Raw genomic sequence first — 15,559 nt, 5'->3', positions numbered from 1 at the left:
TTAATAAAGGCTTCCAAGAGATTCTTACATTGCTCTTGGAAATAAACCTTTAAAAATTCAGCTGTGATGTCAGTCTCTGGACCACGTGGTGCTTACAATATTGAGAATTAGCTCTGCACGTGTGGGGGCGTCTCTTCATTTTTCCTTAAGTATGGAAACAGAAGGGTAGTTACTAAGCATTCCTCTGGTTATGTCCAGCTCTGTTGTGACAAGCCACCGTGTGTCTCCAGTCTTTACTTCCACTTCTCCCACAGCTGCTTTGTATAGTTTGAGTAAATATGAAGAGTTGTCAGAACTTGGAGGACTCAGGCTTCAAACCTGCTGCTTATTTTTAGTGAAGAGTGTAATTTACTGGGCTAAATTAATGCAATGAGTAGATGAGGATTATGAAGGAAGTAGCATGTATGCTTTCTAGCAGTATAGGACTGATAAAAATAACAGCGGTTCAGTGAAAGCGGCCCTGGAGCTTGGTTTCCTGTGGCTTTCACTGATAACGACTTTCACCCGCGTGCGTTCCCTAGTGCCCGGCTGCAGGGGAGTGAGGAGCCCTGCGCTTGCTACCGTAAGAAAATGTGGCAGAGTGAATTATAGCAATGCGCTTCTGTTAATGTTAGTATGGGTTGTGTAGTGAGTGTTGAAGAACTGTTCAACGGGCATTAATTGTTTAAAATTGGATCAGAGAATATGTTCTTCTGAACTGTACTTAGAGATGGCTGTAAGCCCTGTGCTGTGGTGAAACGGTATGTTTCAGTCGATGTAGAACTGCGTGTGCCTGCGCGCATAACATGTCACTTGGGTAACATGCAGTCTCAGTTATTCTAAGCTTATGTAAGTTTATATTGTACATAAAAAGAGTGTATTTTTTTAGTGCCTGCTCATATTCAGAATATGGGCAAGCATGGATACTTGTGCACTGCAAGCAATCAAGATCATACACGTTTTGCCATACCAGTACCTCTTTGTTTTAGTTGCTGTTCCCTGCTGAAGTGTGGTCTTCAGTTCCTCGTGGATGGCCTTGGCAAGATGAAGTGCCTCCTTGCTCTCTGGGCTGCAGTGGCTTGTGGGTTATCAGCCATCCTGAACAGGAGACTTATTCCTGGGGTGTCTTAAGAATGCTGTTCCCTTCGTGTATTCATCTTTGTCATCCTGGCAGTTTCCACTGAGGTTTGGTCAAGGTTTGGCATCAGCCTGTGGAATTCATTCTCATTTGAATGGAGCTGGAGGTGGTTCCTAAAACAGACAAAGAAAAAAAACAGGAGAGACCTCATCATCCCCAGGCTGTATTTGCCTGTCGAAGTGAACTTTCCGAAGAGCTTCCTGACTCGGAAACACCTTTTTGGTCATCTGCTCTGGACTCTGCAAGAGATTTACCCAGTGCTTTGTGTTCCATCCCATCTGCCAAGGAGCTGATTGTCCTCCAAGAATCGCAGTTGCCTCTACTAGAATTTCCACTGGTACCAACTGTTGCACCATCGGTATGTAGGTCGCACGCAAGCATGATCCTGCTTGTTCTACAACTTTCTGTCAGCTCTTCCAGTCGTGCTGCTTTTTCCTGCTTTGGTGCCAGGGCTCTGGGCTTACTTGCCTGAGGTGGGGCCATCTTGCATCTGTAGATGGTTCCTCTTGGATGATAGGTCCTTTATTTTCAGGAGCCGTTGTTTTCCTTCTGGTGGCCTTAAGTGTCCACGCTGATCTTAACAATGCATCTGGTATGGGCCAGAGTTTGGCTTCAAGTCCTGCTGGAGACTTTGGCCCAGCATCTTTCACTCTCCTTACCTGTACCTCCATGTCCATCCAGCCACAGGTTTCAAGAAGTCCTTGTAGCTTGAAGAATGCTCAGACTCTGAGTGTTTTTAATGGGCACAGCTGTTCCTCCTGCTTGTGATGAATGAATGGCACATGATGCTCCAAAGACCTCGTGGGAAAGATTGCTCAGCTTCGGCTCCTAAGTGTCTTTGGTGTGTGGATTACTGTTCCCTTTTGGATCTCCTCCATCTGAAGGCAAGTAAAATGACTCTTCCCATAAGCTAGGCTGCTGTGGACCCGCTTGAAGGTCTGCAGCTAGGCTTCTGTCTCATTGAATCCTTCTGGCCTTTGAGCAAACAGAAGTGTCAGGTTTTCTCGGGACTTCTTCTGATGCTGGGCTCGCTTATCTCTTTGACTCTAACTAGTGTAATGCTTCAGCAGTTTAGAGGAGGGTGGAAAAAGCAATCAAAACCAGAAACCTGAAAGGCTAGATCTTGCTGGTTTAAAATATGAAAAAAAACCCCAAACTCAAAACTGGCAGGTCTCTGACTGGATTGGCAACTGTTGAACTACTTAATCGGGCTCTAATATCTATCTGAATACCTAATATTGGCACTTCCGGGCTTGTAGGAGCTTGTCCCTATAGTACAGAGAATTAAGCATCTCTGGCTGAAGTTACACGATGTCTAGGATCTTGTTATGGTGGATGCCAGCTTCCTACTCCATAGCCGTGGTTATAGCTATGCGGTGACTGTCCTCACTTCAGGTTTTGGCTTCCACAGAAACTGCTGTTCGCTGTGCAGGATCTCTTCTCTGTGGAGAATGAGCTTTTTGGCTTAATATCTAAGAAGGCTTCAAATGCACAAAAAGACTGTAGAGCAATCGTTTGGTCTTTAAGGATGTGCAAATGGGATTCTGAATAGTGAGTCTGTACATCCCGCCTACACTGGAGAATGTCAGTCTACTCTATCCTGAGCTGTTCATCCCCATAGGCTGGAGGATGCCTGTGTGGGATTAAAGCAAATCTGCTACTGCCTAGACCTTGTTTCCCAGGCGGTGTCTTCCCAGCTATGCCAGAGAGGTACAACTTGCTTCTGTCGTTGCTTTCTGCATTCCTTTCAGTGGCAGAATTTTGATCTGTTTCTAGGGATTCTCCTCGTGAAATCTTACTCCTGCTGGTCTCTGAGTGACAGAAATAGTATTTCCTTACATTAAATGTTAATGTTTAAACTATGACTGCACAGGACAAAGCTACTCAGATGTTCCAAGAGGCTGTTTTACATCTCTAGCTGTGCAGCACAGCAGAAGTGTTGTGAGCGAACATAGCGCGCTCTGTCTGGAACTGGGGCTGTTCGACAGAACCACGTACACCGTGCTGAGATCTGGGACAGCTGAACACTCCGGCTACGCTTTCATCCGAAGTGATGGCTTTGCTGACTTTGGGAGATCTCACCAGCAGTGAATATGAGCTTTGTGGCTGCTGTCTGCGTGAGGTCTTTCCTACAGAGGAACTGGGGGCACTGGCTGGAGTCATCCCCTCTGGATAAATGCATATGGACACTACAGCCCTAAAGTCCAGCTCTTTGAAGGCAGCAGCTTCCTTCATTTGTTTGCCTGTCGTTATCTGTCTTACGCTCTTTCGTACAAGAACAACTTCTAGTACAAGACAAAAGGTACATGCACTCCAAATTGTCTAATATGTTTTTTCAAACTAGAAGTATTTTGTGAAAGAAGTCATTGCTTCTCTTGTGGTTGGGGGTTAAAAAATGCTACTGTTCTCCATTGCATCACCACAGGTGCAAATAGTTCTAATACTGGCAATAATAAAAACAACGCTAGCAACAGGGCCACATCTACCATGCAACTTAGGTACCTAAAAATCTAGAGCAAAGCTTCTGAAAGTCTCTGTGGCATCTACCTGTAGGCATCTAAACAGCTCATAAATCAGTATTTTTGTCTTGAACTGTGTTCCCTTTGTGTTCTTTTTCTGTGTTCTTTTTGTTACAGTATCTAAAAAGCATGGTGTAGAAATACATGGCTTCAGCATTTTTTAACCAAAGCTCTGTAAAGTATATAATATATTGGTATAAATATAAATTTTAGCATGCTGAAGCTCTGATTGGCATGTCTTGCTGCTTTCTTTCATTTTTCTAATGGAGGAAGCTATTTACATGGTTGATCCTATCTGTGTCTTGTCCATGAGCTTTCACTCTAAGCAATGCTGAGCAGGCTGTGATACTGCAGGCCTGAGAGCGTCAGGCACAGATCTTGTGTTTAGAAGATGATAGGTGGGAGTCAAGCTACGGTGGTGTGAATTTTTTATTAACTCGGTAGCAATAGGTTCATTTTAGACTTGTGCTTAACAATGGCTTTGATTAAATCTGCTGAAATAGCCCCTGAGACTGCAGCTTGTAGTTAGTGTGTGTACTGTACTGCTAGTCTGGATGTGGTCCTTTTATGGTACTTTGTCTGGATGCTCCAGTAATGATGTAAATAAAGTATTAATACAGTTGATTTGCTTCTTCCTTACTGTGGTGCTGGGCTCTGATTACATTCTGTATATCTTACTTGTCATTCCTGTTGTAATTCAGAAGCAGTATCTAAATGGGGTGTTTACCTTTTCAGCTCAAAAGCAGAATGTCTCAGACTTGAATTTGAGTACAGACCAAATCCCCTGACCTGTATGGGAGCAGCCTAATACCGTTTCAGTATTACTCTAATAACAGAGGTTGTTAGTGGGTTTAGCTGCTGTTGATTGTTTGAGTTTGTCTTTGTTATAGTATCTAAAGGACAATCTTCATAATCATCTTTGTCTCTGATTATGTGCTACAGTATTATGGTGAAAATACCATTCTGTTACTAGCCGACATCTTTTTATGTTGCTCAGAGGCTAATCCCTTGACACTAATGCAGCTAGTTTAAAAATAACAGTTCTTTTTGATGATGATGTGCCAGTGTGGAAACTGGTTTCCCACAGTTGTTTTCTTTTGGCCCGAAGCTATTCTGTGGCCAGCTGCGACTTCTGTGGCTTCTGCTGCTCCTGAAGCTACAGAGTGTTTTGGAAGAGAAAGGAGTCATTACATCGCAGACATAAATAGCAATGAAAGAAAAACAAGAAGAGCCAGGCAGAGGATTAATCCTGACAAAATACTCGTGGAGTTGCATGCATGCCATCACCAATCTGTTGCAGATTTTAAATGCAAATAGGGGGCTGTATCTATGATTCTTGCTTTAGCTTTGGTCTTCCAGTGCCCTTCGAACTGGGTGCGCTTTACAGAATGCGTAGTAGGAAAAAAGGAAGTTGGAATAGTTGCTTTTTAAAGCTGTGACTGTCAGGATGCTTTCCTGTTGCCAAGCCAGAGCTGTTTTACACTTCTGTAATTCTCAACCACTTTTATTCATGCCAGATTTCCTTCTAGCTATATGGGAGTGGCTTCTTTAAAACAACCCCTGCTAGATGCTTATTCTGTTTGAGTATCTGCTGGAACAGGCTCTTCCCTGTCACTTTTAATGGGAACCTACTCGGCTGTGGTGCTCAGTTGTGTTCCTGAGTTTTCACTTCCCGTTTTTGCAGCAGATGACTGGGAATAACTTGCACTTCTCCAAACTGCAAGACCAGAAGAGATAAATGGCAGCTACTGGCCGCACTGGCTGTAGCCCATCACCATTTCCCAGACTAATTGTGCTGGCAGACGGGATGTATTTATTCCTACCATGTTTGTCACTTGGGAGTTAAGACCATGCATCTCTGCTAGTGGAAGATCACACGAGTGTTCTCTTGGCCATTTTACATGATATGAGCCAGGTTGCATCATGCCTGTTCAGTGTTAATGCTACCCTGGCTGGCTCTGCCTGGGGCTAATGAGGGAACAGTCTCATAATCATTTTGCTTGGGAGAGTTGTGGGCATGGTAACTGCTGCCTTCCTCTTGTGAGTCTCCTTTCCTGTTCTGCAGCTTTCTGTGCAAGATGGTGATTCTATGGTCTTCTGCATTGTGCCCAGGCCCCTGTAAGACTGTAGAACCTTAGCACCGTGAGTTAGTTCGAGGGGGTCCCCATCTCCCTAGGATGCTACAAAGATGTCGGGAGTGCCCTGATTGCTAAAGTTTATGGGGTATCTTTGATTATTTAATAAAAAGCATGAAGCTTCAGATGTTCCTGCTGGAAAGCTAGAACAGTTTGGTGCGTACATTGTGACTGCCTGCAACGCTCTGGGCTGCTGCTTTCCCAGGCTCTGGAAGCGTTTGTGTCGTGCTCTGTTTATTGGAAGCACTAGTTCATATTTTTCATCTGTTTCTGCCCCACCCCTGGTTTTTGGGGGAGGTTTTTCTGTTGTGGTTGTAATTGCTTGATAAATTAGCTGAACTGTGTTCGTGGTTGGAATCCCCAAGAGCTTTTTCAATTTAAGTTCCAATCACTTTCTATTTTGTGTTTGCAGAATGTAGCTATGAGTTAAAGCATCTACCCTTAAAGACTTCATCACTTCATTCCTAATAAAACACGTGCTTAGGAGTTAGTTTAAAGCTAACATTCCTCTCACTCACCAAACAGTTGCAGTTACAAATAACAGAAATAAAATCCAAAGCAATCATCCCTGTCTGTCTTACTGTAAGAGCTTTTTTTTTTTGCTATTGGTGTCTCCATTTGAGCTCACTTACAGTCCCCTTCTGCCAAACCTTCTGAAATGCAAATAATGTAGTTTTTGAGCTGTCCAATGCTGCATATTTCTCACATATATTAATATGTGTTCGTCAGCTGAACACATTAATATCCTAGATCTTCATGAAAGACATGGAAATAATTCTCCTATCTTTTAGTTTTACCTTGTGGCCTGCTGTGCTCTTCCTTTTCTTTTCTGCTACTGATCTCCTGCCCTTCTTTTTTCCCTAACCTCCCAGACTGGTAAAAGGGCTTTACCTGAAGTGGGTGATGGCCAGCCCTGGCTTAGCCATGCATTTTTGATGGTCTCCTTTGCAAACCCTTTCTCATGGTATTAGGGATAAATTAATTGATTTTCGTAAGTTTTATGTTACTGTCACTTTCCCTTGCTTTAAAAGTCAGTTTACTCCTTTTCCCAAGTTCTCAAAATGAAAAGAAAAATGCATTTTCAAAGCTTCTGTTACACAGTTAGACACAAGTTACTTTTAAAAAGAGTTTTATAAGATCACTTTCTACCTCCCTTCCTCAGGGGTGCTTCCTTTGCTGCCATCGTCGGCCTCTCGGGCTCCAAGGATGTGTCAGGACAGACTCTTGCAGGTTGTGGGCCGAGCCAGATGCCTTTTCCTTCCAGCACTTTCAGTTTTAGCCGTGCCCTCCCTGCTGAACTCAGAGCTGCATGCCACTTTTCTGGGTTTATTTCAGATTTGGGTAACTGGCTTCTTTTACAGTCTTCCTAGAGCTAGGTTGCTTGGCTTGCTTGTCAGAAGCCGTTCGCGTTCTGTCTCTGCCCAGCCAGTCAAGGGCTAGGAAGGTGACAGCCAGTTTAAAAAAACTTGCTGAGAAAGCTCAGTCGTGCTGCAGCGGAGACCACCCCTCGCGTTCCCGCAGTCGCAAACAAACAGAAAATTGCTGTAAGTAGCCAGTCTTTTTGAAATGCCCTGGCTCCTTAATTCTGCCTCAGGTGATTTGCTTTTCTTGTGGTTTAGGTGATCCTTTGATGATCGTAAAATGATTTTTCTTTAATTTGAGGTTATTGTCCAATTTCCTGAAGTGTAAAACTGGATGGCCTTAAAAAGCTCACGGGTGAACTATGGAGATGTGTTATAAAACGAAGCAAAACGCTTTTAGCCACACACACATTTACTTTCCCCTTTTTCATTGCTCTTAGTTCGTTTCAGAGTCATTTCCCTCAAGCACGAATGGTAAAATATCTGTACATGAGTCTTGTCACACAATAATTGTTGCCCTTAAGTTGCCTCTCGGAATGTGTGCACAGGGGTGACATTTGTACCCTTGTAGTCACTCCTTGGCTTTCTCTACCCGGGGGATTAAAAACCTTCTAAAATTGTAAGATGCCTTATGTACCATGGGACTGACAGCTCCTTTGCTGGAGGAGAGTTGAACTCCGTCAGCTTCAGATGCTGAATCCTACCAGCTTTTCTCTGTTGTTGTTTGTGTAGCATCTCATCTTCAGATCACATTTCTGAGGAAATTTCAGTAAAGTGTTTATCTTCTAAAGCTTGATTTTTGTTTCTTTGGTGAGACGCGGTCAGTGTGGGTTTTGTCACTTGTTGGCAGCAGGACACGCTCTGCGCTGCTTGACTTGGTTGACATAAACAGTATTTTTTCTGTCAAAGTTTAGACAGAAGCTTTGAGAGCAGTTCTTCTTGTAAGTCATCTTAGTGGCAGGAAGTAGCACCTATCCAAAAATGAGGTATATGCATCCTTTCTGAGAGTGGATATTAGTCCAAGAAGCCTTCTGAAGATATTCGTAGAGAAGGAAAATAAAACAAGAAAAACTGAAGCAGCTGTGGACCCTCTGGAATGACAGCAGTGGATGTTTTAGCTTAACAAGACACTGCATAAAAAGCCTATAACACCTTCACACTTTCTTGCATTTCCTTATTCTGTCAGGAATAATTTCCCAAACAGGGGGAAAAAAAAAAAAATCATGCTGTACATGGAGTGTATTTATTTTCATAAGTAACAGAAAATGCATTTATACTTGTGATGAGAATATGCAGATGTAACAGTACTAGTAGGTGTCACAGTGGATATAAAATCTTATACTTCAGGGCTTACATCACAATCCAGACTCCTGCCTTCCTAGCAGATTATTCTTAAATCTAACCACCGAAATTGGTGGGGAGACACAGCCTGCCTCCCCCCAGCAGCAGCCCTCCCCGTAGCTCCCCGGCAGGCGCGTTGGAGGCACGCCTGCCTCACGGCCGCATTCGGTCTGCGGCACGCAGCCTGCGCTCCCGTGGGCCGCCGGCGTGGGTGACGTGTGACCCTGCGGAGCTGCGGCCGTTCGAGGCACGGAGCCGGAGAGCCTGCCCACGCAGAGGTCAGGGGGTAGCTAGCGGATCGCTGCCAGGCAACGAGAAACAATTGCCAAATTAAAATTTGATTGTTTCAAATATTTCATATTTTGTAAGTAGGCTTTTTTTCCCCTCCCTACTTTAAAATAGCCTGTTAATTTTATAGTATATTCCTTTTATAAGGATGGTGACAGCTGGGAGGTTCCTTTTCCAGCCACGGGGCAGGCTGGACTGCCGACCCCACCGCTGCTCATCAGGACAGGTGAGAGGGAAGGTTGTTCTGAATAACCGAAACACCCGGATGGTGCCAGAGGGTAAGAGCCACTTAACCATACGTGGACTCTCAGTGTGAAATGAGGGTTGTTAGTAGCTGGATCGTTGTAATCCTGCTGAAGCTAGAATAGCTTTTGCAGAGTAACTGGACTAATCCTGCAGTGTGTTCCTCACTGTGTGGGATGCAATTCTTTTGCCATATAACCATTCCTCACCCTCCCTGAGCTGCTTACCCTGTAAATACAGCCCCCTATCCCTCTTCCCCTCTAAGTCTTATGGCACAGGGCCTGGGCTTCCCCTGTCCCAGAGGCAGCCTGAATCCTCCTTTGTGCCCAAGTAATTGTGGAGAGAGTTTTGATGGAGCTTGTAAGTTGTGTAACCTCCGTCAAGTGGGGATGTGTCCATCAGTGCTGCCGGGGGGAGATGGGTGGCTGCTGGGTTTGATCAGTTGTGCAGAGCTCTGATGTATCTTCCCGTGTTTGAGACTTGATCTCGTTTGTCACACTTGGTTGAAATTGGCCAACAAACGTGGCAGAGATCAGGGAGGCAGATGTGTAATGTGAGCTCAAGAAAATGGATAAAAATCATGTAATAAAAAAACAAAGAAAAGGGTTTCTTCTAGTTGAGAAGGGAAATTGCTATGTCTTTTTGTCTGCTTTTCATTTTAATGGGAAGTGAGCAGTGTTGTCATCTTATTTTTGTTTTGCTTATTATTTTTAGAAAGTGTGGGTATGCTTTTGAGAAGCTACTGGCATTAAAGGTGCTTTCAGTGAATAAGTCTCTTACGTGGGGGGAAAAAAAAAAGGCCAAAAAGCAACATTTCACCTAGCTATAAATGGAAACTGATATCTCTCATCCCCAAGTCTGCAGACAAATGTTATCAGCTGTCATTAACTAAGCCCTGTGTTAGGGGTAAAGAATAATATTCCATTTTTGCATTATTTTTTTGTTATGGTAGGCCCTGTCATATTACAGAGAAAGCAAAAGTTTCAGGCCTGAAGAGCTGGAGAGCTAAATGTCATGTGGAGGTGGTTTCCAGGGCTCAAAGCAGGTGTGTGATCTGTAGAGGAAGGAAGAGGCTCTTTTTTGCATGAAGATAGGAGTTTTTAAGATGATGAACATATTTTTACTAAAAATATTGTTTCTTCAGCTCATTTCACAACCCATTTGTAATCAGTTGTTTGAACTGATGTTGGCTTTCTCATGTTAGCCTAGAATTATGACTCCAGCAGTACTTGCTCAGAGATTAGAGCAAGGTGTAGGGCTGAAATCTCTGGTTATCTGTTCTGCGTGATGATGTCTTAGTCCTCCTGTCTGGCAATAGGAGGTGCATACTTAAAATGCCTTTTGAAAGGGAGAGGAGCTGTTGTGCCAAAAGGCAGATCCCTTCCATAAAAAGTGCAGCTGAGTCTGTACAGCGTAAACAAACCTGGATATAACATACCTGCTGCGCAAGGCATCACGCATGGCACGAGAGAGCTGTGGGGCCCTCCACACAGGCATTTGAACTTTTCCCTGATGACTATCTTGGTCCTTCTTTTCTTGGCAGTTTTGCATTTTATTTCTACTGTATTATCCTGTCCTGAGATTAACAGTGTTTTCTACATCTTCATGTCAAAAAAAAAAAAAACCTGCTTGGATGTGTCTTTTGATTAGTTGTTCTTACACTTCAGAACGTGACGTTTACAAAGATTGCAAGGAGGATATAATAATTTTGGTATAGAATTAAATTTACTCATTGCCCATGTGCATAGACAAGTGCATTGCCTTCTAAGGCAAATAAGTTTTTACGATTTTCTGGCAGGAATCCTTCCTGAGTGTCCGTAGTCTAAACTGGAGGGACTCAATACTGGGGGTTTTAAGAATTTCTTATTTTGTTTTCGTCTTATTTTTATAAATAACTGCCAGGTGTTACAGAAGAGGAGAGGGCTACAGAATTGCAGAAAACAAAGACTTCATCGCCTGTAAACAGACTGACAGTGGATATTGTGGAACTGGAGGCTCTCAGAAAGTCTGTGGAGGACTTTTTCTGCTTTTGCTATGGTGGGTGCTTTAAAGTCTTCTAAATAGTTGTTCTGGATTTCCAAATTTTTAATTCAGTTGGGAGAAATACTGCATGACCTTAGCCTTCCAGCCATACTGCTGTGAAGGTAGTAAGTTTAAGTGTTAGTAGCCAATTCTAAAACATACCATATATGTTAGTTTTCTTCTTGATGTGTCTTGTGGGATGTGATTGCAGATTATTGCACAGCCCATTTAGTTTTCTTTCAAGAAAGCCTCTATCTCAGTGGGTTCCAGTGCATGTTAGAACCATGCAAGCCGGTGCTTGGTTTTCCATAGAGATGTGCATCTGCGCCTTGCTTTCGCTCCAGTCCTCTCCAAAGTAATGGGTTTTATGAGGGGCTTGTCCTTTTGCTAGCTTGCACACTTTTGATCTCATAACAGTGTTCTTTTCTCCCCCCCGCCTCCAGGTAAAGCTTTAGGAAAGTCAACAGTGGTACCTGTGCCGTATGAGAAGATTCAGAGGGACCAGTTTGCTGTGGTAGTGCAGGGCCTGCCCAAAGGACTTGCGTTTAAACATCCAGCAAATTACGATGTTTCAACCCTGAAATGGATTTTGGAAAACAAGTCGGGGATCTCATTTATCATCAAAAGGTTTTTTGCTCACTCTTGTGCTGATCTGTCCACTTTGGTTTTGTACTTAAATTAAGTCCAATTAATTTTAATTTTTAATGAAATACATTGCAGCCTGTTTCTTTTAAACAGGAGTGTTCTCTCTTTCATGTTACGCTACTGACTAATTATCTCTTTGCTAAAGCTATTGGTTTTTCTTTCCATATTTCCACACAGGCCTTTCCTAGAGACAAAGAAACACCTTGGTAAGTTACTATTTACTCAGGCTAACCAGAAACAGATCAGAATTTCAGATTAGATAGCAATATAGATAGAAGATTTGGTCATGTGGATAAAGTGGCAAACCGTGCAGACATTTCTAGACTGTGAGTTGGCTTAACTATGGAATTATCACCTTTTCCTTTATGCTTTCTGCAAGGAGCAACTAATTAGAGATAAAATTTGTTCTATTGCATTCTTCATCCTTTTACTGAATTTAAATTTAATGTGAATTGGATAGTATCCTAGGGAAAGAAGTGAACTGATGAAGGAATGCATTGCGTTTTTAGAAGATGCCAAGACTTTGCAGTGGTCCATGTTCCAATACATAGCTGATTTGGCATTTATATATCATTTTAAAAATTTATTTAATCTTCTGAAGTGGCTAGGTTTTGTAGTTCCTATGAAAGCCTCTATATATTAAAAAATCTGAGCTAGAGTGAGTTTTTTAGAACTCCTCAAAGATTAATGTCTAGCTTAGATCATGTTGCTTTACTGCAAAATTCGCATATGTGGGGATTTGTTTTATGAAGGCGATGAAGCAGTATCTGTAGGAATGTAGTCAAAAAATAAAAATTTCAGTTTCTCAGGTGAAACAGCCAGAAGTTGATCCTGGATTAGTAAAATTAGAAATGTGTTGCCTTGTGCCCAGTGCGAAGAATAGAGTGGGAAATGATGGAGATTCTGGTAATAACGTATTTCTGTTGAAAGAGCAAGGCAGGTTTTCAGTGTGGTAAGCAACATTCTAAAAACCTTTGTGTCTAACTGTAATTTAGGACTAAGCTGAAGCTCTGTAAACCTATCCGTTTTCTTTTAGTGCAGTTGAGGTGAAAGATTTGTTTACCTTTGTTTCCCAGGATTTTCACTTAGTGTCGTGAAAGAGAGCAGTGAGAAGGATGGTGATATGCACACTTGAAGTATTTTTATGTTGGTGTTGCTTTATAGATTATAAAACAGTTCAGCGAGATCTTTCCCTCGTATCTGTGAATACAGAAAATGTGCACATATGCTTGTAAACTGTGAGCAGGTTTTTGCTTCATGAAATCAATGTTACGTTTTCAATTTGTGTTTAAGGTAAATGGAGTACAGGAAATTGAAAGGTTGTCTTTTAACTTTCAGGAGCTCATGTGACAGATCCTTCACATCCAATTATACCTCCAGGTGGAAGGTGAATTTAAAATAATGTAGTTCTTTTGCGTCGACTATGTATTTTCATATAGTTTATCTTAATGTGCTTTTTCTGTCCAGCTGACCTTTGAATAATGTTTGCCTACCTGGGAATATAAAAAGCATGCAGCTGGATTTTCTCTTTCCTTTGACCATTGTTTGTGGGCAAAGTGTTACGAATTAAACAGATGGCAAAATTTCCCCTCAGTTTAATTAGCCCAATGAGTGTTCTTAATTCACAGTCTGTCAGTCAGGGATAAGTTTGTCATGTTTTATGATACAGCAGCGATGGGGAACAGGTGTAATGTTGCTTCCTTCCCCCTCCTCAATTAAAAAATGAAAATAAAATTTTTTGTTGGTAAATGAAGAGGTTAGATCTGGAATAAATAAAAAAATTGTCAATGTGAAAAGAGGGAGCAGAATGGCAAGTGTTGCAGTGCTTCTGAGTTTGCTTCTCATTAAACGGTAAACGTGCTTTGAATATTGCGTGTGTCCCGACAATGCAGGGACGTGAGAATCCTGGCCATTCCCTTGAGGTAAATCGGATAAGCTAAGATGCAGGGATTTTTACTTTCGTGTTCCTGGCTGGAAAAAAATGCTGGGATGTTGATTTTACTAGACAGTAAAATAGTTTTTTAATAATATCAGTGTGCTTGATTTGTTTGTTTTTGTAGTTGTGCTCCTATTCAAGTGAAAACGGAACCAAACAAGGATTCTGGTATGTTCAAAATGTCATCCTTATTTGCAAAAAAAATGAATAATCAGTTTCTGTTCAGAAGGCTGAATTTAAGCACAGATAGGAAGCTCCAAGAAAGACAGCAGCAAATAGACATCCTTTGTTAGAAGGAAAAACTTTTTGTTCCTTAAAAATGTGCACTTTTCAGTTGGTGTTTTTATCAAGTATTCAACTAGCCAATTGTTTCCCTTTCTAGGAGGAGGAAATTTGTAAAATTTTGTACACTGAAATAATTTATCTTTGTAAATAGTTTACCTTTAAAAAGAAAAAAAAATCCTCATTTTTATTTTGTTCTAATTCAATATCACTTTATTCCTGATGGGGAGATAAAGACTTGCTTTATTTGTTAATATTACTAAAAAATTGAAAATGGCAGAAGGTCCATTTTCCAGCTAAAAGGGAGATAAGTAGCAAAATAGGTTACTGATTGTTAAAAAAATGAGCAAGGACCCCGAAGTTCCCCAGCGGGTAGGACATGAAGCTGCGAGGCGCTGTGATGTGCAGCAGCGCGATGCTGGAGTGCGTGCTTTGAGGTGAAGACGTGAATAATCCCATCTCCACCAGTGAGAGGACAGGTGTGCCTAGGGATAAGCTTCTGACTTTCCCTTCGGTTGGGTTGGGCTACACTGCTCAGCGTTTTGTATAAGAAGTACGTCTTTAGATTTAGTCCATTTTTTTTGCTCTAGTTCTTTGTGCTTCACAGCTTTAGACTTCTGGTTTGGGAGCCCTTCATGGTTAACGTTTAGCTTAACGTACGGGAAGAGTTAACTTCAGCTTTGAGTCAGTCCCGGACTCTTTCCAGTGCTGCTTTCTAGGCATTTTCAGTAATTCTCCCTTTGTCAGAATGTTTTGAAAACGTTGCAGGGACTGCTGTGAAGGCTTGTGGAGGGGATAGCTCCCTTGAAGGCAGCCGGGAGCGGCTGGGGACCTGTGGTCCAGCAGCACGGGCTGCATCTGGGCTTGCCTGGCCAGAGGAGTGAGCTCGAGTAGGTCTAGAAGTACTTGCAGCACAACAAATGTTATAATGTTTGGGGTTTTTTGGCTGTGGTAGTGGGCAAAACGGAAGGAGACCATTTTTTTTAATTCTTCAGATCTGAGATAGCATTTGCAAGGTTACCTGGTTTGTAGGGAAGCATTTAATCCAGACTCCTTCGGGCGGTGACCAAACGGGAACACAAGACCAGCAGGTCGCCTTGCCATGGTTGTTTTAGCTCAACGATTGTTCAGTGTCTCAGCACCTGAAATTTTTTTTTTTTTTTCTCCTTATTTTTGACTAGAGACCAGCTAGGATCTTGGCGGGTGTTTTGTTTGTTTGTTTGTTTTAAGAATCTGGTTGTTATTAGTTTCCGTATTTGATTCCTTTGTTGCTTCTACAGGAATTTCTTTGGAAATGGCAACAGTAACAGTGAAGGAGGAAGCAGATGATCCTGACTACTATCAGTATAGTATTCCAGGTAATGACACTAATTTTCATATGCGTTTATCTTGTAAAAGGGTTGGTTGCTCGAGTGTTGTGCTCTCTGTGCCTCTCTTTACTTTTTCTTGGTCGCTAAATGTGCAGTTACTTAGCTTTGTTAGGATACAACATTTCCATGCTGGCTGTCGTTTAAACTATTCTGAAGAATACCAAAAGAGCTAACTACAACTTCAGTATACCTGTATGTGTGTGTTTGGGCCGAAGGAGAAATTCCAGCAGACATTTGGGTTTTTTTCTGAGGGTCCAGTATGCAGACTCTAATTCCAGTGACCTGTTTAAGCAGGAAATA

The 15,559-nt window shown here is 42.2% G+C and overlaps 1 protein-coding gene across 3 annotated transcripts in view; it reads left to right on the top strand.

The window, feature by feature from the left end:
* Nucleotides 1-15,559, top strand: part of GTF2I (general transcription factor IIi) — a 79,386-nt gene that overhangs the window by 14,103 nt on the left and 49,724 nt on the right. For all 3 annotated transcript variants that reach the window (XM_075440562.1, XM_075440561.1, XM_075440560.1), the window contains exons 4-9: nt 10,907-11,041; nt 11,470-11,653; nt 11,849-11,877; nt 13,010-13,058; nt 13,732-13,775; nt 15,170-15,247. In XM_075440562.1, coding sequence (XP_075296677.1) covers nt 10,907-11,041; nt 11,470-11,653; nt 11,849-11,877; nt 13,010-13,058; nt 13,732-13,775; nt 15,170-15,247 — 519 coding nt within the window. The remainder of the gene's footprint in view (nt 1-10,906; nt 11,042-11,469; nt 11,654-11,848; nt 11,878-13,009; nt 13,059-13,731; nt 13,776-15,169; nt 15,248-15,559) is intronic.

The sequence above is a fragment of the Opisthocomus hoazin genome, chromosome 20 (genome assembly GCF_030867145.1).
Source record: "Opisthocomus hoazin isolate bOpiHoa1 chromosome 20, bOpiHoa1.hap1, whole genome shotgun sequence".
Classification (NCBI taxonomy): Eukaryota; Metazoa; Chordata; class Aves; order Opisthocomiformes; family Opisthocomidae; genus Opisthocomus; species Opisthocomus hoazin.
This window is presented reverse-complemented; position numbering and strand designations above follow the sequence as displayed.